This window comes from Osmerus mordax, chromosome 10 (assembly GCF_038355195.1).
Source record: "Osmerus mordax isolate fOsmMor3 chromosome 10, fOsmMor3.pri, whole genome shotgun sequence".
Lineage (NCBI taxonomy): Eukaryota > Metazoa > Chordata > Actinopteri > Osmeriformes > Osmeridae > Osmerus > Osmerus mordax.
Window position 1 is genome coordinate 13,885,939 of NC_090059.1, and position 24,708 is coordinate 13,910,646.

General features: G+C 47.7%; 1 protein-coding gene across 1 annotated transcript; it reads right to left on the reverse strand.

The window, feature by feature from the left end:
* Window positions 1-197: 197 nt before the first annotated feature.
* On the reverse strand, window positions 198-22,651 carry dnah3 (dynein axonemal heavy chain 3). Its single transcript, XM_067244288.1, is given in 62 exon segments — window positions 198-551; window positions 654-791; window positions 1,026-1,230; window positions 1,384-1,526; window positions 1,682-1,849; window positions 2,009-2,166; window positions 2,411-2,527; window positions 2,672-2,916; window positions 3,026-3,251; window positions 3,426-5,053; window positions 5,161-5,674; window positions 5,786-5,984; window positions 6,166-6,348; window positions 6,523-6,739; window positions 6,927-7,092; window positions 7,216-7,882; window positions 7,968-8,111; window positions 8,300-8,456; window positions 8,590-8,713; window positions 8,822-9,001; window positions 9,183-9,477; window positions 9,572-9,675; window positions 9,850-10,086; window positions 10,211-10,340; window positions 10,656-10,761; window positions 10,985-11,085; window positions 11,394-11,635; window positions 11,748-11,859; window positions 11,973-12,107; window positions 12,346-12,565; window positions 12,688-12,779; window positions 12,951-13,127; window positions 13,222-13,335; window positions 13,434-13,542; window positions 13,662-13,860; window positions 14,015-14,129; window positions 14,231-14,341; window positions 14,436-14,528; window positions 14,663-14,864; window positions 15,069-15,205; window positions 15,341-15,520; window positions 15,847-15,963; window positions 16,187-16,301; window positions 16,442-16,533; window positions 16,821-17,032; window positions 17,160-17,304; window positions 17,444-17,597; window positions 17,693-17,816; window positions 18,047-18,231; window positions 18,418-18,596; window positions 18,706-18,811; window positions 18,942-19,078; window positions 19,290-19,393; window positions 19,396-19,465; window positions 19,566-19,761; window positions 20,355-20,480; window positions 20,779-20,974; window positions 21,114-21,306; window positions 21,553-21,670; window positions 21,952-22,202; window positions 22,339-22,437; window positions 22,634-22,651. Coding segments are annotated over 62 exon segments (12,081 nt in total).
* Window positions 22,652-24,708: the final 2,057 nt, after the last annotated feature.

Here is a 24,708-nt window from a genome sequence, read left to right on the forward strand (position 1 = left end):
TAATTTGAATACAGACCTCTCACCTCTAACATCATCTTTCCTCAACCAAGTAAACATATTTTGTAAAGCAATCTATGATGCCTTGGCAAATTGTAAGAAAAAGAAAAAAATTCTACTGCATACAGTATCTTTATTAGGCCTTTCAGGGAGGGAGTTCACTTTTGGTTTGTCATAGCTCCAACTACCTCAGGTGTTCTTTAGTCATCCAGCTGACACAGACACGCCACTCCACGGTTGACCCAGTGTTTCTGCGGCTGGTCGGAGGGCAGCTCAATTGGCAAGACGTAGTTGGTGGAGTGTCCCGTGGTGGACAGGGTACCTCGTCGGGCGCTGGTCTTGTACACGGGGCACACGTAGATGTTCTGATGCAAGAACTTAGACATCTCTCCAGGTCTAAGCCAGATGATGGGCAGGGGGTCAAAGAGAATCTTGGGGAGAGACTCTCCGATGACCATCTTTTCTCTGTCCCAGCGCGCCCCCTGCAGGAAAAGACCCTTGACATAGGCGCCGTCATCTGGCTTCTCCTTCATGTGGGTCTCCTGCTTGGTAACCTGATAGAGGAGGAGGACTTACACCAGCGCCCACTCCACAGAAAGCTGGGGCTTACATCTTACATTGAAACAGAAGAGAGAGAGACTGAAACTTGAACTCACCTCAAATTCAAAGCCAATGTAATCAATAGGCACAGTGTACTTCCTGGCAAAGTTCTGAGACACTCCAGTAAGAAAGGATTGAGTGAAGTAGAATCCAGAGACCCAGAAAACTGGAGGTGGTCCATGATCTATCCAGTCCTATCAAACAAAGGCCCCAGTACAGACATTAATATTTTTATAATCTACAAAGCAACTCATACTTGACTTTGTTTATAATAACATATTCATTTGGCGCTTTTAAATCCAAAAAGAAATACAGTATACAGGGATTTGAACATGCTTCTTCTTTATCTGCTGTCAAGTACTCTAACCACAAAGCTATACCCTCCTAACTTATATTATGACCCTCCCATTCTCCTGATGATGACTTGCCTGTAAGAACTGCAGCCTGGCTAAGAGGTCAGCCACGTAGCTCCCTAGTGGCTTGAGAGAAGGATAGGACTTGGATGCCCACATAACAGGCACCTTGCCCACCAGCATACTGTTGAAAACATTCTCCAGCTCAGCAGACATTACCACTTGACCCTTTAGGGCCTTGCCGATGTTCACCAGACTCACGCGCACCACCTGGGTAAGCCTGAGGAGGTGTGACACAAAAACTGTCGTTATAACTACGGAGACAATCTTTAAATGCGATTAAACCAGGAAATTTGAAATTTTAGTCTTGGAAACACTGTTGATACACATTTCCTGACCCTGTCTCTGTATGCTACGTGAGCAGGTACTGTACCTGTTGAAGCGGATCAGTTCCTGTCTCAACACAGTATTCATGGACTCATCATACATCACTGGGTATTTGATTATCACCATTTCTACATCAAAATTTGCTGGCAACTTGGACAGGATGTCTGCTGCAAGTTCATCCACCACTTCCTGAAACACACAAATTAAAAACAAATGCACCAAACCATTTAATCTATCCGAAAAGACGTGAAACTACCTGAGTGAACTGGTTCACACAATAATTTCGGATCATCCACCAATACAAATGATTGAGAATGGAAACTTGATGTAGGACGGTTACTAACCTGAGGAGACTTAGCTCCACCCCCTGACTGCCTGGGTAGAGTCAGTAACACTCCATTAAGCAGCTGATTGGTCTCCTGGTTGTCCTTAGTGATGTCAGCGTTGCTGTGGAGACCAAACACTCCAGGGTCAGCGTTGATTGGAAGGTTGCGGATGTAATCCACATAGGTCTAGAAAAGACAATGGATCCCCCCCAAAAAAGCATGTAAGCGGACGTAACAGAAGTAGAGATGTAAATATGACGTGTTGCACTTGTTTACAACTAACAACATTGCTTTTGTTTCTTGTTCCTGCTCCAGGTGCTTTCCTGTATAAGGCTGTGACAGTACCTGGTAGGGGCCCTGAGGTGGGACGTAGAACAGGTCTCCTTCACACACGCGGTAGCACTCCTGCTCGATCAGCTCCTTGTTGTAGAAGATGGACAACAGAGACAGCAGCAGGCGCCTGTCCTTGTCATCTGTCACCCTGCCACCGTAGTTACATTCACCTTGTAGGGTGGGGGTACAGTTGATACAGGTTGTCAAAACGGTTATTTATAATTGAATGTTTTTCTTGTGAGCTCATCAAACAAGACAATGATACATAATCAAAGAGCACAGAACATAAAGTGTCAAGGGACAAGGAATGGGGTGAGATCATCTTCAGAAAGGAGGAAATCATTTAAAATGTTGTTATATTCCATTCGTGCAGATGCATTGCAAATGACCTCTGACAAACTATGAGCGCCTCACCTGTCAGATAGGAGAGAGCCTCCAGGGGAATCTCCTCGTATTCATCCAGGAACATCTGGATCTGCCTCATACTGATCCTAAGGTCAGACTCATTGAACTCGTACGGGATGTTCCAACCTGAGGGTAAAACAGGAATCCAACTGAACATGTACTGTTATCAGGAGACACTAAATAACACAAAAGCCAGACATGGAGCCCACTGAACGAAATGGAAAGTGGGAATAGAGCCGCAGGAGAACCATGTAAGCGTTGTAAACCTACCTAACGGTCCGAAGGTTCTCCTCTCCTGTACCAGAGCATGGAAGAAGGTCAGCCCAAACAGGAGATTCTGCCAGGCGGCTTGTTTCTTTGAGCTGCAGAAGAAGGCGGGGTCGGAGATGGGGTCACTGAGATAGGAGCGCAGCAGGTTGGCTCTCACTCCCTTGGGAGGCTCGTTGGTCATCTTCACACCATTCTGCAGAATACTGACAGGGAACTTGTCCGATGGGTAACTGGTCAACCATAACCTGCGAAAGAAAACATAACAGCTTGACCTATTAATGCTCTCGGTTATGGAAATGACGAATACAAATGTAAAAGAGCTGGGATTGTCAATGTGATTCTGTTACTGCTGACCTGAAGGTGGGTGTGGTGTTGTCGGGGGTGATGACCTCCTCACAGATCCGCTCCAGGCTGGGCATCCAGCTGGTGGCCAGGTGACAGTTCTGCAGCACCACCCAGGTGCCCTCCTTGAGGGCACTCATGATCATCACGGCCGCTATTGGCCCTTGGCCTTGCCCCAGGGAGATGGTCTTGGTCTTACTGCCCCCCATCTGCAGGTCGTCAGCAAACTTCAGAAGCCCTAAGGTAACATAAAGACACTGGCATTAAAAACACAGGGTAAAAACCTACAAATGAGAGATGAGAGCAATATCCAAGTGCATACTGTGACTAGACAAGGTTCATGTCCAGTGACAACTTCAAATAAGGCAAGAGAGCAGGACAAAAATGACAGCAAATGTCTTGTTGACGTCACCTGCGGTCGGATCCGATCCAGGCGAGAGCACGAAAATGAGAGGAGAGCAGCAGTTAGAGTCGCTGTAACTCCCTGCCAGGTCGAAGGTGGGTGGCTCGATGTAGGTACGGCCCATATTGTTAACGATGAACTCCTGCACTGCCGGGACCAGCTTATCCGGCCTGAAGCATCTCAGAACCACCATGAGGTCCATCCCCACCAGACTCTTCCACTGGTCTGGAAGCTCCTCCTCATGAGGCCTCCCAGAATCATAGATTTTCTTCCATTTGGGAACATTGTCTTTGACGTGCTCAAGTAAGCCACCCAGGTTTGGTAGCTTGGAAGCCCTGACTATCTCCGACCAGGACTTGTCAGAAAGCCACTCCGGAGCAGGGTTGGGATGTGGGTTGTCCAGTGCAATGCCGCCTGTTAGGAGGAAGCGCCAGCATGTGTCATCCACCTTGCCTTTCCCCTGCATGATCCCCACAGTGAGCAGCAGGGAGAAGAGCAGCTTGTCTTTCTCAAACAGCGAGCGGCAAACGTTGTTGTAGATGCTGATGGTGAAGTGATCCACAATGTTGTCAATCCTGGTAGCCAGGTCGTCACTTTTTAAGCTCTGGGTGATTGACTGTATGTAGAGGTTGATGAACCATGTAAGTGAGTACTGGTACATAGGCTCGAGGTTGGCTAGCTCTGAGATACAGAAGAACAAGATGGAGGAGTGCTCAGCCACGGGCCTGTAACCCATGCGGGTGTCGTCGATCTCCTTCTCTGTGACGTTGGCGATCTTCTGCTTCTCTGAAATGTCCTCAGACAGGATCTTGGAAGAGGATAAGACCTCGATGGCCGTTTCATCTTCTAGAATATTACCCTCAGAGGAGGAGAGCACCTTCAAGATCTTGTCTTCAATCTCTTTCAGCTGCTTGTTGTTAGCAGCACTCGCCAGAATGAGCTCGTTCTTCTTCTCCTCCAGTTCCGGCTTCTCCTTGGCCGCTACGATCCCAAGGAGCTGGTCCTGTAAGCCAAGAGGGGTGATCATGAAGTTGAGCAGGCAGACTTTTACAGCCACCTCGGGGAGGTAGTGAGGGTTCCTCAAACTCGTGGTCATGTAGAACAGGAAGTCTTTGGAGTACTCCACAATGTTCTCGCCTAGCTTCATGTACTCCACCCCTTGATGCTTGAAGGTCTGCTTCAGCAGCACAGGCTCCAATACGGCATCTAGTTCCTCCCCGACATTCTCCAGGAGAACGGGCGTGCCAAACTGGATGGAGTTCTCCAGGGTTCTCATGTAGTTCCCGTCCGTGAGCTTGATGACAGCCAGCTTGTTGGCTTTCTCCATGTTCTTGATCCACTTGTTGGCCTGGCCCTGGGGGTCAATCATGAGGGGCCAGCGGCGCGAGTTGGACACGATGATACCGTTGTCGGTTGAAAACGAGTCGACGGGTAGGCCCGCAATCTGCCACGCACGAATGGACACTTGGTTTCCCAGGGTGTTGCTGAGGGTGAAGTCCTCAGAGCATGGCACCATCTTCTGCTGGCAGAGCTGGTGCCACTGACGCTGGCAATCCACACGGTAATCTACTGTAAAGGCCCCAAGGTAGGACACAGACCCGGAGGAGAGGAGCACATCACCTGTCAGGTTGGTGTATCTGAAAACAGAGAGAAACAACTGTTTTCATTTAATGATTCCCCTCCAGATAGACAAATTATGATATTCAGATACCGAATTGCAAGTAATTTAGATGTTCTGTTTCACCTGATCCCAAGAAGCCTTGCGGCTTCTGTCCACCTATCCTTCTCCCCGCCCAGTCCACCAATCAGCTTCTCCGCCCGAATGAGCTTCTGAGAGCACAGCTCAATGTTGTCTTCTAGCTCTTTCTTCTTGTTGTTCATGGCCTCAAAGTTATCGTTGAGGCTCTGGAGTCTGTCCACCACCTCCTTTAGCTCAGCTCTCTTCACAGACAGCATTTTCATCTGCACAGACAGCTCATCCTCCGCCTCCTTCAGCCTCTCCTTCTTGGGCGCCACCAGTTTGGCCACCCGCTCGTACACCTCCATGGACCTCACCCACTTACAAAGGCCTTCACAGGCAGAGGAGACGTTTTTGATGATGGATGGCTGGAACTCAGGGTTGTCAATGAATTTTGCACGGATCATCTTGATGTTAGCAGGGGGGATATTGTCTTTGTCGTAGGCTTTGAGGTTCTCCAGGAACTTCATGTCTCCCAGGAGCTTCTTGGAGGGACCCCAGAAGTCCTCTATCATCTTACCTGAAAAACAAAAGTTATTTATGAATAAAATCTTAAAGGCCACATATACTTCAAGAACCACAGCCTTTATCAAGCTCAAAATGCATCGTAGAAAAAAGTGATCTTCTGTACCAGAGCCACCAGGGTCAGGCTTCCTCTCTGCTTTGATACCCTTCATGACACAGATGGACTCCATGACCAGCTTGACCAGGCCTGGAGGGTTCTGCATGGACTTGACCACTGTGATGTCAGAGGGCTTCAGGGTGTCCAGGGCTGACAGCGCAGCCTCTAGGGCCGGCATGGCCTCCGCCAGGTCCCCCTCACATTCATCCTGGGCACAACCAGCAGACCACAGATCACTACTGACACACTATCTCTTCTCTTTTCAACAATTAACTGTTCCACATACGGTCCTTTGTAATAGAAAAATTGAACCCACATTTTTTTTATATAGTCTGTTGAATAAAACACGACTAGTAAATGGAAAGTGCAGACAAAGTGCAGGGCCTCACCTTGATGGCTTTGGCAGCTGCAGCTGCATCGTTGGCCACCTTCTCGTCAGCAGACACCAGTTCTTTTTTGGCGTCCACCTCCACGGTCTCCTTCTCAATCTTCACCATCATCTTCTCAGTCTCGGCCGAGGTCTGAATGAGCTCCGGCTGAAGGGCTGTCAGCTCCTTCTGCATCACTGACACCTGTGAAGACAAGATGGAGATAGAAGGACTTAAGTGCTGACTCGGTATTCATTATACTACCTTGTTTTAACAACTTAAATTGGGCTTCTTCGGTTTGACAATAATATTTCTTAGTCAAGGGATTTGTTCATATTACTATTATGATCAGAAAAGAAAAAGTCTAGACTGTCACACCTGAGATGCAGCAAAGTCCAGTTTCTGCAGACCAATAATGTAGCGGTTCTTCACAGTGTCCACCTCGTCCCTCTTGGACTGGAGGAGGGTCTTGAAGGTGAGGATGAGCTCCAGGTAGGAGGTTGGAGTCACATAGTTGTGTCTCCTCAGTCTGGAAAAGTATTTCTCTGACATCTCTCTCACGGTCTCCTGGAAGATCTTACACATTTCAACCACCCTGAAAAACACACCACAATCATGGCTGCTGAATGGTCTATTGCAGAAAGAGATATAAGGGAGTGTTCTACATACAACAAACAATAGTTATGACCTTTCCTACAAATAAATAACTGGAGAAATACTGTGATTACTGTAAATGTAATGCATTTGATGTCATGCACTCATGTAATGACTAAGCTTCTTACTTCTCTCTTATGCTGCTCTCCAGTTCCACATCCTCTAAGAACTTGTGGGCCACCATCTCCAGAGCATCCTCAGGCCAGGCCTGGAACCAGTCGATGGTGCAGCAGTTGATGAGCGACGGGAACATCCTCAGGCGGTTTCTAAACGCGTCACCGATGGGACTCATTGCTATCCAGAAGCAAAGGCACCATCAATACTTGTGTTCCAAGATATACATGATTAAGTTAATGCAAAAATTGAATATAGTGATGGTCTGTTTTTGATTATATTAGAATACAAAACAGGACACACCTAGCACAATGTGAAGGTTTGCCTTGATGCGGTCGATAAAGTAGTTGTACAAGGACAGCGGTGTGGCGTCGATCTTCTTGCCCTCCATCCTGGCGATGCCCTGCGCTTTGTCGATTATGTCGGCGCGCTCGTCGGCGGGAAAGATGTTGGGCACGTCGCCCGTGTTGAGCAGCATGTTAATGTCCTCCACGAAGGCCTCGTCTTTGATCTGGCTGTCGTTGAACAGGAACACGGTCCTCTTGCCTTCGATCCCCGCCTTCAGCATGACTCTCTTCAGGTCGTCGCGCCAGTCCGACACGCTGTAGTTCTTGGTCAGCTCGATCTGGAACAGGTCGAAGTCGTTGATAAACGTGCCCAGCTTGGTGGCGCTCTGGCGCCCCGACCCTCCGATGCCCACCAGGAGCAGGTGGCCGTTGTCTTGCTTGAGCACACGGCAGATGCGGGAGATGTGCTCGATGGCAAACTTGAACATGACCAGAGACATGGGAGCTTTGCTGACGTTGTTGAACTCGTCCAGGTAGTACTCCATGACCTCGGTCAGGCTGTGCATGTCTGTGATCTCGTCGTAGGCCTTGTTGTCGGCATCGGGCTTGGCGTAGTCCCCGAAGAACAGACTGCGGATGGTCTCGTCCGTCACCTTACCTGACGGGGTGAGGTGGCTCAGGAGCTGGGCACAGAGAGGGAGAAGGAACTGGGTTTGAGGTCCGAGACAGAACGGGGTGGCTCTGGGGTTTGGTGCAGAGGAGCCTTACCTTGTCCATGCTTTGCTTGAAGTAGCCCGAGGTCCTCTCCTTGACGATGTTGAAGAAGGTGTCCCGGTCCTCCCTGTCTATCAGGCGGTCGTAGAAGACTCGGTAGACCTCGTGGATCCACAGACGGATCAGCTTGTCTCCCTCCTGTTCACACAGAAACATGGCTTAATGTATACTGTCACTGCATCAACACACAACCAAGAGAAGTTTCATTACTCGATCAAACATCCTCATAGATATAGTGTGCCTAGTGTGGACTAGAACAAAGAACTTGACGATGAAGGAGTATCTGCTTATTTGTGAGTGAGCAGCGGTTCTCCAGGTGGCCTTGCCTGGAGGTGTGTGTGTGGAGACAGCAGGACTCCTCGGATTACTCGAGAAAAATCTCTCAGGTTGAAAATGTAGTGGGACTTGGAGGGGGTGGGCAGGAAGCTGTCGATCGTGTCCTTGTAGAGAGCCATGGTGGCCTGAACCATGATCTTCCCCAGCCTCGAGAGAAACAAGTTAGATCAGGATCCATCAGCTCTTCACAGGCTTAGTCTTTACTAACGTTACTAATTCATGTCACTTTGTTCTGAACTGAGTTCTTCATGGAAGTTATATAAACGGGTTCTGGCCTTACCTGTAGAAAGCAGCATCAAATCCTGTTCCAAAGTGCCAGTCAGTGATGGAGGTGAATATCTTGCTCAGTGTCTCGTCATCGAAGGAGTCAATAGAAACAATGTTCAAGTGACGAGTGAAGCGACCTATGTCACAAATTAACGGGGGTGAGAGAGAGATCTTGCAAATGAGACAATCCGACCTGCCATTAAAAACATGTTCACCAGCAAATGTTAAAGGAACAATCCCGGTACCTGTGATGTCATTCCTTCCTCCACCAGGGGGCCCCATAGCCGACATAAACAGCACATCCATCAGGTCCTGCCTGGTTGTGTCCTTCTTGTCGTACCAGTGGTAGTGGTCAATCCACTGTCTCAATATCTCTATAGGGGGCTGGGCACCATAGATCTCTTTAGCTGGCATGTTGAGATCATCTGAGAGAGAGATAGACAGAGAAACTGATCAGCATACCAAAAAAGCTGTTGTCAAATCTCAAACCCTACACAAACTGTTGACAAGAGACTAAGAGAGTAAAGAAATGAACCAATTGATCCATCTTCACAGATACCAGGATTCAGTTCATTCTGTATGGATCTGCACCTCTGTACTCCTTACCCACGTAAATGACACACTTCTTGCCCATGGGAGGCCCAAACACCCCCTTCCTCCTGCGGTCAAGCTTGGCCATGATGATGTCCTGGGTCTGGTTGGCCGAGGTGCGGGCTGAGAAGTTGATACAGTTGGGCGTGTACTTCTCCTTGGGGAGCTTGAGCAGAAAGCTGTTGTTGATGACAGACTTCCCCGTGCCAGTGGGCCCCACGAACAGCGTGGACACCTCATGAGCCACGTAGGTGCGCAGGAAGAACACCTGGCGGGCCGTCTCCATGGTGGGGATGATGAGGTCCGACACCTGAAAGGAAAGGTAGATCAGAGGTTCTCAGCAAACATGACAGCCCCAAAAACGGTTCAGCTCGTTCGTTGTTTGTGCCGTAGAGTTAACTCACATTGGCTGAAGCAGGGATGATGCTCTCTTCCTTCGTGATGGAGTCAGTCCACGCATTCCATTGCCCAAGTCCCTGCTTGTGGAAATAGTAGTCGTAGACGGTGCCTACAATGTACAGAACATATACAGTACGTTCGTCTTCATTAGTCTGTATGAATAACGGTGGACCAACACATTGACCAGCACACAGGTACGGCTGGTCCACAGCCTCTAACATCTTTCCACAAGGCTGGCCTTCCATTAGCCAAATGACTTTATGTTAAATGTACCACTAATTACCTCTCTCAGGGAAGAGGTTGCTTTTGGAGAGTTTGATCGTCTTGGGCCGAGGATGCTCTTCGTCCATGCCCATGATCAGGTTGCGGTAGAACGCGTCAAACTTCTTCCGGCTGTCCCCGTTGATGGTCCCGCCCAGACTCCACACCACAGCGAATAGGAACAGGCCTTGCAGCCACATGGTCACCTGTTGATCGGACATGGGCTCCGTTTCATTGGCTCCTGACTCAGCAATCTCATCTGGATTGGAACATACACAGCAGCATACACGGACATGCAAGCACACATGATCAGCCAATTAAAGTAAGATACAGACACGTATTACCTAAGGAAGCTGCTTATACAGTAGGTAGTTGGATCTGACCTATGAGACAGGTGAACAGCCTCATCAGACTGTAGGCCAGATGAATAGGCGACGTCTGCACCAGGAAACGACACTCTCTGGCAATATAGTCCAGGCACGGCTGAACGAGCCAGTCGAACATTTCCACAATCTGCAGACAGAGAAAACCCATGTCACCACTGACCACCTAGACTGGGTGTGTGTGCTTGTGTGTGCTTGTGTGTGTGTGCTTGTGTGTGCTTGTGTGTGCTTATATGTGTGTGCTTGTGTGTGTGTGCTTGTGTGTGTGTGCTTGTGTGTGCTTGTGTGTGCTTATATGTGTGTGCTTATGTGTGTGTGCTTGTGTGTGTGTGCTTGTGTGTGTGTGCTTGTGTGTGTGCTTGTGTGTGTGTGCTTGTGTGTGTGCTTGTGTGTGTGTGCTTGTGCGTGTGCTTGTGTGTGTGTGCTTGTGTGTGTATCTTGTCACCAGGTCCCTGTGTTCTGTGCCCAGGCTCTCAGGCAGCGTGTCCATGTAGGAGTCTCTGAGAGGAGCCCAGCCCAGCTGGTGAGGCTCCATGTAAATCATCCCACACCTGAGGAAGCACCACAACCATCAGCCACTCTACCACACATCCTAATCAACCATTCACTTCATCATACTAGCAACTAGCTCTCTGCATCTCTCCACGTCTTTACTCTACATGCTATCCTCTATACACAGGGGTGCAGGGGCATTATTTCCTGTCCATGTTTTATCTACTGTGTTATTGTATTTGTTCAGCAGCAGACACCCAAGTCTCCCAGAGAGAGAGCCACCTGCTGACTGTGGCTGGGGAGGCCTGCTCCAGGTCTGCTGTCTCGAAGATCAGACTCATCTTGGCACTCATCTGGATGATCTCCCCACTCATCAGGCACAGCTGGGAGGAACAGACAACGCAAGCTCACATACTGGTAGATACATGATATGAGGCTGGGACATTTTGTACACCAGTGTTTCCCATACATTGATATATTTGTCGCGGCCTGCAACATTACTTATTGAAGTCCCTATCTACAACCACATCGAACTTATACTATGACATAGGTTTAGGCTGAGCACCTCATTTTTACAACGTCTGGCTCCGCCCCCTGCCTACCGCCACAAATATATAATAACATTCTGTGGGAAACACTGAAGAAAATTGTACAGAAACGTCGCCGTTGAAATGAAGTGATTAATAGTCACCTTCTTGTTGTCATCCAGAACTGTGTTCATGTTCTCAATCCACACGGCGTCGATGGGTCCATCAAAGATGATCCACTGGCGGTTGTCGGATATGGAGACAGCCTGCTCCCTGAACGACACAGCCAGAACCCCGTCTGACCACTCGTGGCTGACCGGGTCGAAACAACCGTACAGCTGACCCATGGTGATGGCCTTGGGGTTTATGATACGGAAGTCCACAGCATACTCCTCATTCAGTTTGGCTGGGGAGGGAGAAATGTAAACAAAGACCTGTTGGTTCCAGTCATGAAACATCCAAGTTCCCTACTTGTGGGTGGCAATCGGTTTGCCATGGAGATACTGACTAGGACCCACCATCAAACAGGTCTCCAAGGGCACCAGCGAGCACTTTATAAGCGGAGGTTTTTCCTCCCAGAGGGTCTCCTACGATCATGAAGCCATGGCGCACCAGCATCATCTCATACACCTAGCACACCCGCCACAGTGAGACAGGCAGAAGTCAAAAACAACGCAAAGCAAAAAGACATATCAAGGCAGCTCCAAACTGAGGGACACATTGAGACATGGATTGGCTCTTGCCTGGATGATTTTGCCTATGAACCACGGAACTGGCTGGAGCTTGAGTTTAGCTATGTTGTCATTCAAAGCCTGAAGGAGGAGCTCATAGTCTGGTTTAGGCAGGACAACCCCAGGGAAGAGATCTGATATGATGCCCTGTGGACCAAATGTGAACACTATGATGAGACAGTGTAATATGATACACACATGTAGGTAAATGTAAAAAGAAACACTACCCACCATGGGTAGTGTCATGTCAACCACAGTTGTAGTCATCAAACAAAGCAGCTTCTGATTGAGGTTTTGATGACTGAAAGGTCAACTGAAGGTCGCAATAGTTCTTTTCAGTGCTTAAAAACATCCACTAATGGGGTGAAGACCTAGAAGGTCATACCTGAAACAGAGGCACGTCCTGGGCCAGAAACTTGGCCATGTTGACATCCAGCAGAGCCCTGAGCAGCAGCACACTCTCGTTCTCCTCTGGGTACTTCAGTTTCAGGTTCCCCGCGGCAGTGAGAACCGATTTCACTGCACGCATGCCGTAGTCGTAGTGGTGCTGAGAGGACAGCTGCTCCGAGCACAGGCGATAGGTAGCCACGATCTTCTGGGCAAGGCTGAGGGAGAAAAGGAGGTGAAGAGGTTGGAGCTGATTTTAGGTGGTAAAGAGAAACGACCTCATAGAAGGATGTACTTTCCAATGCAGACATTTTCCATAGAAGGTTAGAAATACGGGTACCTGCGAGACTCTATGAAGCCCATAGAGTAGAGGGAAATCTCTCCAATAAGACCATAGTCTGGCACCATCATAGCCACAGTACGGAAAAGAGCCTGCACAATAATGTGACGCCAAAACCTTTAACAAAAACAATTCAGAACTGCCCCTCTAGGAATAATAGGATTACCTTAAAAGCTGTAAAGTCATAATTTTCCATTTATTCTGTAGAACTGTGTTAATCCCATCCACTCCTCCGATCAGCAGTACTGAGTGTCATCCTGTACCTTGAGGTTGTCAGGGAGCTCTGCTCGTCCAGCGTAGCCAGGGTTCATGGTGATGAAGACTGAACAGGTGGGGTTCAGATTCAACTCGGTCCCCTCAAACATAAAGGTCTTCAGGTCTCTGGCAATAGCCTGCTGGATACTCAACACCTGCTGGGCCACTACAGACAGCACCTCCACCTGGTCACACACACACACACACACATCTACTTTATCAGCCAAAGTACCAATCACATATCGATTCCACCAGTTCAGTGACCAAATCCAGACTCACCTCAATACGGTTGAACTCGTCGAAGCAAGCCCAAGCTCCAGACTGAGCCAGTCCTTTGAAGAACTTACTCATGGCCTTGTAGTCCAGGCCATCAGAACAGTTAAAAACAACACACTAGGAGAAAACCAAAAACATCCAGTAAGGAGAAAAAACAAGGCACTCCTCATAAAAATAAAGCATAAAGCATTGTAATGCATTCATACTGTATGTACCTGCTTGGCCAGAGCTTTGGCCAGATCCTTGGTGGTCTCTGTCTTGCCTGTCCCTGCAGGCCCCTCGGGGGCACCCCCCAGATTCAGCTTCAGAGCACCCATCAGTGTTCTGGGGAACATGAAACACTTACACCGTCAAGATGATGAGAAAATCCCCTTTGGTTTCCTACTTCAACACATAGATAAACATATACAGTGGCGGGCAAGGGCTCGCTTGACATTGTTCACCTGTAGCAGCGGTCAGTGAGCGGCGTGATGACCAGCCGGGTGGAGTTCCCCAGGTACTCGTAACCATACTTGACCTGGGTGGTGATCATGCGCAGCAGCACGTCTCCGCCCTCCCAGAAGTAGCGCAGCTGGGAGATCCAGGAGAAGTCGTTGAGGGAGGAGATGCGGTCCTCCGCCAGCTTGACCACCACGTCTCGAGCTGAGGGGAAGAGGAGAGGTCGTGTGACTTTTTCGAGGCTAGACACCTTCCGTGAGTAGTAGCATTTCACCAAATCCAGCGCATTTGCAAACTAGACTCCTCCACCTACAGTATATCTGTGAGAAAGAAAGCTTTAGTTGTTGGAGGAGTGTACCGTGCACATCGATGACAGTGAGAGCTCCTAAGGTCATCCTGGCTCCTCCTGGGAGCTTCCCTCTCACAAGCTCCACTATATCCGCAATCTGGGCATTGCTCTGATCCACATAGGCCTAGGGAGGGATAGAGACAGTCAATATACTGTACGTTACGTGAGGGTCTAGTGGATTGAAACTGCTGTACATGGTGGGAGAGGCGCTGTGGGGAGACCTACAGGAAGGGTGTTGGTCAGGATGGCCTGAGACACCTCGCTGGTCCAGAAGATGGAGGAGGCACAGATGACAACTTGCCCTGGCCACTGCAACACCCATTTCTTCCTGGGCACCTACAAGGTAGTGAGCACACTGTTGCAGAACAGGACTGTATTCAGGTTAAATGAGCGGACGTGTGTTGGCAGATAAGAGATGCGATGGAAATACCTGAACATACTCGTCCACTCCTTGGTGGATGACATCTCTGACACTCCGGAGCATCATTTTCTCCACCTGCAGCAGCCATTTCTCCACCATGCCCTGAACACCACCAAACCCAGACAGACCATCAACACACAATACAACTACGATAGCTCTACTTCTGTGGTTACAAATATTCACAGTCCGTGACATCTGCTTAGACTAGCATTTGAAAGTGTCCTACAGTAGTGTACCTTGGACTTGGCAGGGTTGATATTCTCACTGAAGGGCACCATCTCTTTCTCTGAGCTGATCATGCCAGTGATCTCCATGTCCTCACTGAACTCCAGCTTGGCTATGCCCTCAAAACACTTCTTCAGGTGAGGCTGGACACGCATGGGGTCCTTGGTCTCTGACAAGATCTCCAGAAGCTCATCGTTGGACAGGAAGAAGAACCTGCGATGGCAGACATCGAAACGTGTTCAAGATTGATCACTAATCCATCTTCTTTTAATAATTTTTAAAACTGTATTCAATTAATTGACATTTCAGAGACAATGCCGAGTTCCATACAATAAGCAGACCAAAAGAGTAACAAAATATTGTGTTATTACTGAACAAACCACCCAGAGGATGTAGAGCTCTTGCTCTGAGTGTTACCTGGGAAAGTAAAGTCTCTTCATCTCCAGGTAGGTGTTGAGTCCTTTCTGGATGTCCTCCAGGAACACGTTGGCCTCCTGCAGCCTCCCAAGCATGTTGGGCTGGGCGGTGGCCACCAGCACATGCGTGTCCTTCACCTGCAAACACACACACACACACATACCATCAGGCTGATGACGAGGTGAAAGGTGGACATCAGTCCAGCCAAAGACACTGTACGCGTTCAAACATCTGAAATATTCCCCAAACTCTGTGTGCACGCTCAAACACACCGCCTCTGCTATGATGTCTTTCCAGTATCTGTCGACGATGCCAAACTTGCGGCCTTCCTCCGGCATCTGGGCGATGATGTCCTCGGAGCTGAAGATAGGCTCCAGGTACAGCCAGGTGGCCTGGCACTTCAACATGGAGTCCAGGATGTCCTGCATCGACAGCAGCTTCTCCTCCCATTGCTGTGAGAGAGAGTCGGAGAGAGAAAGAGAGACACAGAGGCACACAAAGAGAGAGAGAGAGAGAGAGAGAGAGAGAGAGAGAGAGAGAGAGAGAGAGAGAGAGCAAGAGAATATGAGTTGATATAATTGGACAGAATAAAGAGAAAGGAAACAAGAAAGAAAATCAAAGTTGGCGCCATAGGGGATAACACTGAAGGTAGTAGAGAAACCGATCGCCAACACAAGGCCATCGACATGAGCGTACAGTCTGCATGTCTGGGTTCACACTCAATGAATATCAGTATATCACTTCACAAGACACAGCAGACATGTCGCTGTATGACTACCTTGCAGTCAGCCTCTATAGGCTTGATGAAGGGTGACCCACGCATGGTCTGGGTCTTAATGACGTGGTCGTCCAGGAGAACTTGAATGTCATCCACTGCAGATACGATACTCGTGCCCTGGACACAAGAGCATGAAACTGAAACTGATCCATGCAGCTGTGGTGGGTTAGTTGATACTGTCTACAGTGTAATAGTATCTTCGTTATCTTCGATAGCCATATTTAATTTAAATAATTCAAACACAATTGTCAGGAATACATCGCCGTGAGCGTGTCTCTCTTTGCGCGCTAGTTCAATCCACAATCTCTTTGCTATTGGGTTAGGACATGTGTGTGCTTACCGTGTCTCTGTAGGCAGTGAAGGCCAAGCGGAGTTCAGCCCATTCGGTCTTCATTTTCTCCATGGCTTTCTCCAGAGAGTGCTCCTTACTGGCTGAGGCTCCGATCTCCTCCAGCCTGAGAGGGGGAGGCAAAATGCACAACAGCAATTGAATCCATCTTTTTCAGATGTTGAATGAACCACACAGTTCATTCGTGGTACCGCCACGATCAAATGAGAACATCCATGAGGATGTGCAGAATGGGAATAACCGTACTTGTCAGAGAACTTGGACAGGCCGAGGTCCAGCATGTTGAGCAGTGAAGTGTCCACATCTGGTTTGATGTCAAAGCCCACAATGGAGCTGATCTGAGAGCACAGAGAGGAGGGGCATCAATTATTAACCTCACAGTAAAGTTGTCCACAGGGCTCGATAACCAACTTGATATCACTGGTGGGTCTGCTGACTTCAACTGACTTTAAAGTGATATGGACCAAGAAGGATTCCAAGCGTCCTGAATCGCATCTTGATGTTTCAGCTGACTCGCTCACACTGTGATTCGCTCACAGTGGGACTACTGGACCTCTGTACAACTAAGTGTTTCTCCTTGCTGAGTTGGGCCCTCTGATCCAGGCAGGGGGGTCATAGTACTGACCTTCTCCCAGTGACGGTCCTTGATGCCTGGGTTACAGATGGTGGTGAGGACGGGCAGGTGCTGTTTGAACTTGTCGATCTTCATCTTGAAGCTGTCTGCGATGCGTCGAGGCCCCGGGAGGTCGGACAATGACTTGGTCAGCTTGTACATGGTGCGCCACATGGTGAGCAGCTCATCACCGATCTTCTCTGCGTTCAGTTGAACAAAGGGGCCTGGGGGGAAGCCGTTCAAAACACTGATTATACATAACATAGGCACAAGAATACTTCTGAAACAGCAACAACTAAAATATGAATTTAGAGGGAAAGATCTAGCAGGAGGGTTTCAGGTTTGGTTCACCGTTCATCCAGATCTCTGACTGGTTCTGGAAGTTGAGAGCGGTGTTCCACAGCTGATCGTAGGGCTGCTTGTTGCCCATCAGGGTCTGCAGTCCAGGGAACTGGCTCAACTCCTTCTCCAGCAGAGTCTCCTCTTTGTTGATGTCCTGTGGGGGGAAGAGACAAGCAAACTCGCAATCCACCACTAAAGGAATTCGATATGCCCACGGGAACATACATAAATACACAGTACTGTTTGTAACAAGGCTTGCCAAGCCATCTCACAATGGACATTCAAGGCATCACCTCCAGTTCAGTGACAGCAGCATCCAGACAGGAAGTGAGCTCGTTGAGTTTTTCCACATTGTTCTTGATCTCTTCCAGGCTCATGAGCTCCTTCTTCTTGAAAGACTCTACTTCCTTCCCCACACTCTGCAGTTTCTGTTCAAACTCTGCTATCCTGAGGAGACAGGAAGAGGGGAAGAGGTTAATAGGTATCCGTGAAAAGGTCATCGATGGATTTGTTAGATTTGTTGTGTGTGTGTCTGTGTGTACCTCTTGCCGAGGCGGTCTTCTGCCTGTTCTCTCCTGGTGGCCTGACGGTTCTTGCTGAGGTCAAACACAGTCAGGATGTGCCCAGGCCAGTGGAAAACACTGCTGTTCAGCTTCAAGTCCTCAACTGCAATATGAGAGGAGGGAGAAAGGCATCTTCAATCGAATGACAAACGACCATTATCTCTTCAGACCCACTAAAGAGGGCTACATACAGCATGATTTCAAAGAAAAAAGATCATTATCATTTGAGCCTCACTTGATTGACCTACATATCAGCAGTAAATGATCTTCAGAGGCCACAGTATGTAAGACCTGTCCACCTTGGTGGCTTCGCTCCATGCCCGCTCTACATACCAGGCAGGGTAGCGTAGTCGAGCAGGAAGCTGAGACGCTTGGCTGCCTCGTCGACCTCATCCCTCAGCTTGTGGACAGTCACCTCGCTGGTCCGCTTCAGGTACTGGTTGAGGGCCACCAGCTCGTCTGTGTTACCCGGGACCCCAGTGATGGTCTGAGCAATCTCATCGTAGCGGTGACAGAGGCTGAAAAAAAATAAAATAATAAACTTTAATAGCTTGGATCCAAATGATAATCTTGGTTCTAAAAGGCCTTACTTTTTATGTACCATGCAGACCCTTGACTTGTGGAGTACTGCACCAGAAAAAATGACTAATAAGGGTGATTCTGATTCAGCACAAATCCCCTCCTGTTTTTGTTCTGTGGTGTACCTCTTGTTGAGCTCTCGGTTCTCCTCCACCTCAAACATGATGAGTGTGTCTTCCAGCCTCTTGGCTCTCTCGCACAGGTCATCGTTCAGACTGACGGCATCCAGGCAGAACATGGACAAAGGCACTGTGATGTGCAGGGAGGCTATCTCCTTCCACAACTGCTGAATACCTTGGATTTTCTGAACAGGGTAAAAGAGAATCGACTGAATCTACATTGAAAAACACTAATAGTCTATCGTTTGTGATATGGAAATAAGGGACTGATGTCAGGGTTCTCAGGGTGTCCACCTTGGTAAAGCCTTGCAAGGAGTGCTTCTCATTGAGGAATGCCAGTATATCCTGCTTTGCTGTGTTGTCCAGGAGATGGCTGTATTTCTTATACACGTTCAAATACCTGAGAGAAAACAAACAAATGAATACAGACAAATGAATAACCTTTTGATAACCTAAGCTGACATGTGTTATTGTATAATACTAGATGAAGGGGATGTAAAACAGAGAGGAGAGAAGAGCCAGGCCCGTACTTCTGGGGCCCCACAGTGTTTTTGTGGAAGATGCTCTTGGCTTGGCTGAGCAGCTCTGTGACCAGCAGCTCGTTCGGCCCGACAGAGCAGAGGTAGAGGCCCTGACCCTGGATCTCTGGGAAGAGGTTACACTCCACCTAAGACACAAGGCTAGGGTAAGTTATACGAACTGCATTATTGAACTTTCTGTGTGTGTACCTGTGTGTTTCTGCGTGTGTGTGTGTGTGTATATCTGCGTCTTTGTTCATCTGTATCTCTTTTGCGCCTTTCCATCTCTGTCTGTGTGTGTGTGTTGGGGGGTGGTTGCTACGAAAGATACGGGATGAACACCAAAGAAGGCATCAGTACCCGTTGGAGGTTTTGGGCGCTCTTAATGATCTCCATGAAGCTGCTATGGAGGAGCTCCCAGCATTTCTGGAGGCTGGGCTGGAAGATGATGCGAGGTTCACCCCCAGCTTGACCAGCAACACCTGGGGCTGAACGTACCTCATCTCATCAAACTTCTCCCCAAAGTCATTGCCATCCTATGGGAGACCCAAGAGAGGGAGAGCAAAAGATATTGGCTGACAGGACCGGGTGAAGACGGGCAGCAAACAGACATTGGGACGTTTTGAGTAGTCAGACCTGATGGACCTTGAAGAAGCTCAACAGGTCGTGCAGGGAGGCGATGACCAGGCTGCGCAGCTGCAGGGACATGAAGGTGCCCACGCAGGAGAAGAACTCCTGGGCAATGACAGGTGTCACCATGTCACTGCCAGGCACCAGGGGCAGCCACAGGTCTTTGGAGGTGACGAAGATGGACGCACAACGTGGGAGCCAACTGGAACACAGTGAAGTGAGTAGGAGCAGCCATAGAGGACATGATGGCTCAAAGGTTTTTTTGGGGTGGGGGGCGGGGGGGGGGGGGGGGTAGTTGTCTAGCTAGATAATTAAAGTGATTATTACATTATTATTGTTATGTAAAAACAATTGGAACACCGCCTTAGCATTCAGACCTAGAAACAGTACTGACAACATAGCACACAATGTCTCTTGGCTTTACACAATGGTTGGCAAGGGAAACAAGGACAGAGTGGGATCCAAGTAGAACCAAATGAGCACAAAAACCAACAAACTGCCAGTACTTACACTCAGTCACATATCTCACAGACTGTTAGGCTATTCTTCTCAACCAGCCTCTACAAGTAAGCATACAGTTCAAGTTGCACTGGACATCTTATGTAGAGAAGAGAGTAAACCAATCTCCACAAAGACTCAACAGGAGAATGTGACAGAGGGTTGACAGATTGGACAAGATGGAAACAGGATCTTAGCACTACATCACAAGGGATTAGCTCTGCACACCTTAAGATCTGTCTCAAGGCAGACTCAGTCACTGACAGACAGACTGAGGGAGTCATCACCATTACTCACTTGTTGACCAGATCGTCCCTGGTGATTTGGCACTGTCTTTGTACCAGGTCTTCAAACTCGATGGGTAGGAGGGGAAGAGTGGCAGAGAAGAGGTCCCTTAGTCTCACAAACCTCAGGGAGGAGAAGCTGGTGAGAGAGAGAGAAAGGGAGAGAGAGAGAGACAGAGAGGCAGAGAGAAAGAGAGAGAGAGAGAGAGAAGAGAGAGAGAGAGAGAGAGAGAGAGAGAGAGAGAGAGAGAGAGAGAGAGAGAGAGAGAGAGAGAGAGAGAGAGAGAGAGAGAGAGAGAGAGAGAGAGAGAGAGAGAGAGAGAGAGAGAGAGAAAGAGAGAAAGAGAGAGAGAGAAAGAGAGTATGTTGTGAATTACAACATTGGAATAAACTGAAAAATCTAATGTGTGGTAGTATGTTGGTGCTGGGTGGGCTACCTGTTAAGCCAGAGATCTTGCAGTAGGACCATCATGTGGTTGACAGTGAACAGATGCTGGCTCTGCCAGACATGGGCCTCTCTGTAGCTGCACACCCAGGGCACAGGCCCACGGATCACCCTCCTGGGGAAAGGCCTGGGGATGCTGGAGATGACGAGGCGCTGCCGCTCTGATGGGTCCTTCAGGATGTAGTCCACTATTGGAGGGGGGAGAGGGCATGGGAGAGCATGTGATTGTGAAAAATCATGTATTACACGGAAATTGTTCTTTTTTGATCGTTTCAGTAAATATGCTCCCAGTAGAGACGTGGATATAACTTTGGAGGGTTCTGCTACCTATGCTCTTTCTGAGGCTGAAGTCGTAGTCGGTGTTGACCTCGTCCAGAAGGCTGGCCCTGAGCCTCTGCATGTCCCTGCTATTGTCCTCTGTGACTGGGGGCAGCTTGCCCACGATGTTCTTCATCTGCTGGGGGGGCTGGGGAGCCAGCATGGGACTCTGCACTCCGTTAGAGATGTAGTACAGGTACCTCTGTGTAAACAGGAAAATACAGCACGGTGTAAAAAACATGTCGAGTGTCAAATCGATCGACAATCTTGTTTTTCTTTAATCTGACACAGCAAAATTGTGTTTAGTAACACAACATATGAACTAGTTACAGTAGGCTTTCTAGTAAGAACTAACTGGTCTGGTTGAAAGGGATGCAAACCAAATCAATTGGACAGACTGAGAGAAGCAATCAATCAACTTGAATCATGAGATTTATCGACTCCTTGCCTCCAGGTCTCTTTCTGTGAGCTTATTCTCGAAGCTCCATGTCTGTTCCTCTTGGCGGCGCATAATATCCAGCTGCTGTTTGGGAGTCATGGGTCGGCTACCGGGGATCACAGGGTCCCTGGAACTGGTCCTCAGTCCGGTTGAGACCGAGGCACAAAGAGCTGAATCCCTAACAACAAGCACATTAGCAAGCTCAATTTAATGACACTGCCTACATTTTTACCGTAGATCAAATGTGCCTCTACTTGTTAGCTCACTTTCTTCTGGTCGAGAGCTTCTGTTTGTTTTCATCTGGAGTAGAAGCTATAGGAGTACAGTTAAGGTCCAACAAAATGGGCTTTGTCAAACACAAATCACTTTTATTAGTTGATTCAAAGGTACCAGTAGTATCTCTCAAGCAGCCTGTTACTGCTGTTTCAGTTGACAGGTTTGAAAGGGATACTGTGAGCAGGAGAATCTCCAAGAGAGTTGGAGAGTACCCCTGGCCTCCTTTGTAGGTTTCGGATCTTTAGGTCCCTTGCCTGGGGACTGTAATTGTTCCCAATCGACTCACTGGGGGTGCGATGGTGACATTGCTCCTTAAAAGGGACAGCTAGGGTCCATGAAGTGTTCTGGAGAATGGGTGGGTGGTGACTGTGTCTGAGGATAATCTGGGAAAGACAAAAAACAAAGGACATGGCATGCCGTGGTAATGCATGTGGTAAACCTATCAACCCAAGTAGTGTGATGTCCAAACACCTTGGAAACTGAATTTTGTTTTAATGAGAAAAATCATTATCTTCTCACTTGATAGAGCTCTGAAGGTTCCTCAGAGGCTTGAGGAAGAGGAGGAAGACCAGGAAGTCCTCTGGCATGACTCATGTTGTGGATGGAGTCATCCTCCATCTGTAATTTAAACAGTGCATACTATGTAAAATACAAATATCAAAATGTGCCATCTAAAAAACGAATTAATTAGATTTCCAAATTGTAATAATTCTGTGATTCATTTCTGTGATGGGATTCCTTCTGAACACCACGTCGTCTGTTTGCACTCTCTTAGGACAACACAAACTAAAAACCCTATACCCGCAAACCCTACCTGCTTCAGTCGTTCCATTTGTGAAGCTAGACTTGGATAATTACATGAGAAACATGTTTCTTTAGTTAGGGCTACCAAATTCAACTTAAGTCTATGTTGTTACAATAACACACTAAAATACTGTTGTCCTCCGTACGTCGGATGTCGGAGCAACAGTATTCACACAGTTAGAAAAATTCCATAACAACTGAACAAAACGCAGTTGCTAGAATGTCAGAATTACCTGCCGTTCTTTGCTTCGTGATAATGGAGTTTCGATTGTGACACGGTTTCGTTTATTAGAAATAGCCATTTAAAAAACATTAATTTCAGTATCTCAGTTTCCCGCGTAACATTGTATCCATGTGTCTAAACTTTTAAAACTCACATTTCAATGTTACAATGAACAGTTTGTAGTTAATGATGTACAAAGCCACTGCATGTATCCAGTCTTTAAGTAGAGATAAGTTCGTCTCTAGGCTACTGTGCCCTACACATAGGCTAAATAAGAACAGTCAATGTAGACTCTAGATGGCACTTAACTTGTAAAACTACTTTGTCCCAACACGGGAAGCTCTATCCCATAGTAACACCTGTCTTGTTACCAAGCAACATGATGCACGAAAATATTTTGAAGACTCTGCTGGATTTTCAATCATTAGTGTCAGTCAATTCATAATGCTCAACTTCTGAATACGTAATGCCACATGCGTTTTAAAAGAATATCAGGACATGCATGCGAATTAAAACGTATAGAATATCTTATCAGGACATACACGGGAATGAGAACTTCGTTTTCATGAACAACCACCAGAGGTCACAATTAGACAAATCCATCTCGTGATGACCGGCCATGTCCCCATTAGTCTAATGGGGTCATTGAAGGTTGCTGTGCAGTAAGCTTCTGCCAAAGAGAGTGAAAACTTATTCTGTCATCATTAGAGGAATAAACCAGGCTGTTTGAATTTTGAAAATGATTAATTTGCTCGAGACATTGTGGCGAGCATTTGTTGTATTGATAACTGAGAGACAAACTGAATTTCACACATTACAGGTTGGGGGGTCAAGCACGCCTCCTCGTTTAATGTGTCAACAGAATATTGCATACACTTTGTGTAATGAATGTCTTTGTTTAATATTGTGTCAACAGAATACTGAATGTATGTCCTACAATGTGTGCAATACCATAGCCCTTAATTACCCTTTGGTTTGTAAAATACCTTTCTGGTTGAGATTATAAAGATTATACAGATTTCTACCCCTTCTGGCATAATTACAGTTTTGCTTGTGCTTTACATCGTGAGATACCTGTGGCTAAATCTCTTTAAAACTCCAGACGTTACCTTCGACTCTCAACAGGAGAAGAGCTGCTTAAAAACGATCACAAGCAGAGCAAGACATTTTCCGAGTGTGTTCATAATTTGATCGGCTCCTAGATAGGTGTGGGTAGCTTTGAATGTGACATCTTGAGGTGTGATTTCTAATCATGACCCCTACCTTGGGATAGATTGATGAAGTACAAACAAGTGAAACACAGCAACACAACATCAGCCCTGTCAGGACAGGGATTACACAAACCATCAAAATGGTCTGTTTACAAGTCTGCAGTGGGATATTTCTCTTTATTTCTCTGTTTTCTTGATGGTGGGTGGATGAACAGCTCAGGGCAATGGTGTCACTGCCTAATTAACTCCACTTTTCCTCTGCATACTCCGAGGACATCCTTTCCTCCATGATCAATAACCAGTGTAATAACGGCTTCAGCCCAGAGGAATACCCAGAGGAATGCAAACTTCACATAGCACCTCAAAGAAATAAATGGGTAGAAACGTGTATGCAGTTTAAATGTTTTTAAGACTCTGGAGTTCATAACTGGACCAGTGTATGACGCATACAGGACATGTAGTCCTTTAGTTCTTTATTCCCACTACCCCTCGAGGCAGTTACCCCTGACCTGTCTGAGTATGAGCATACAGTAGGTGCAATACTCTGCCCCATACATGATAGATGACATCCTAGTGCGCCTGCAATTTTGCAAAATAAAAGTCCCTGCGTAAGCCTCTGACCCATTTACATTGTGATGTCATACACCGTAA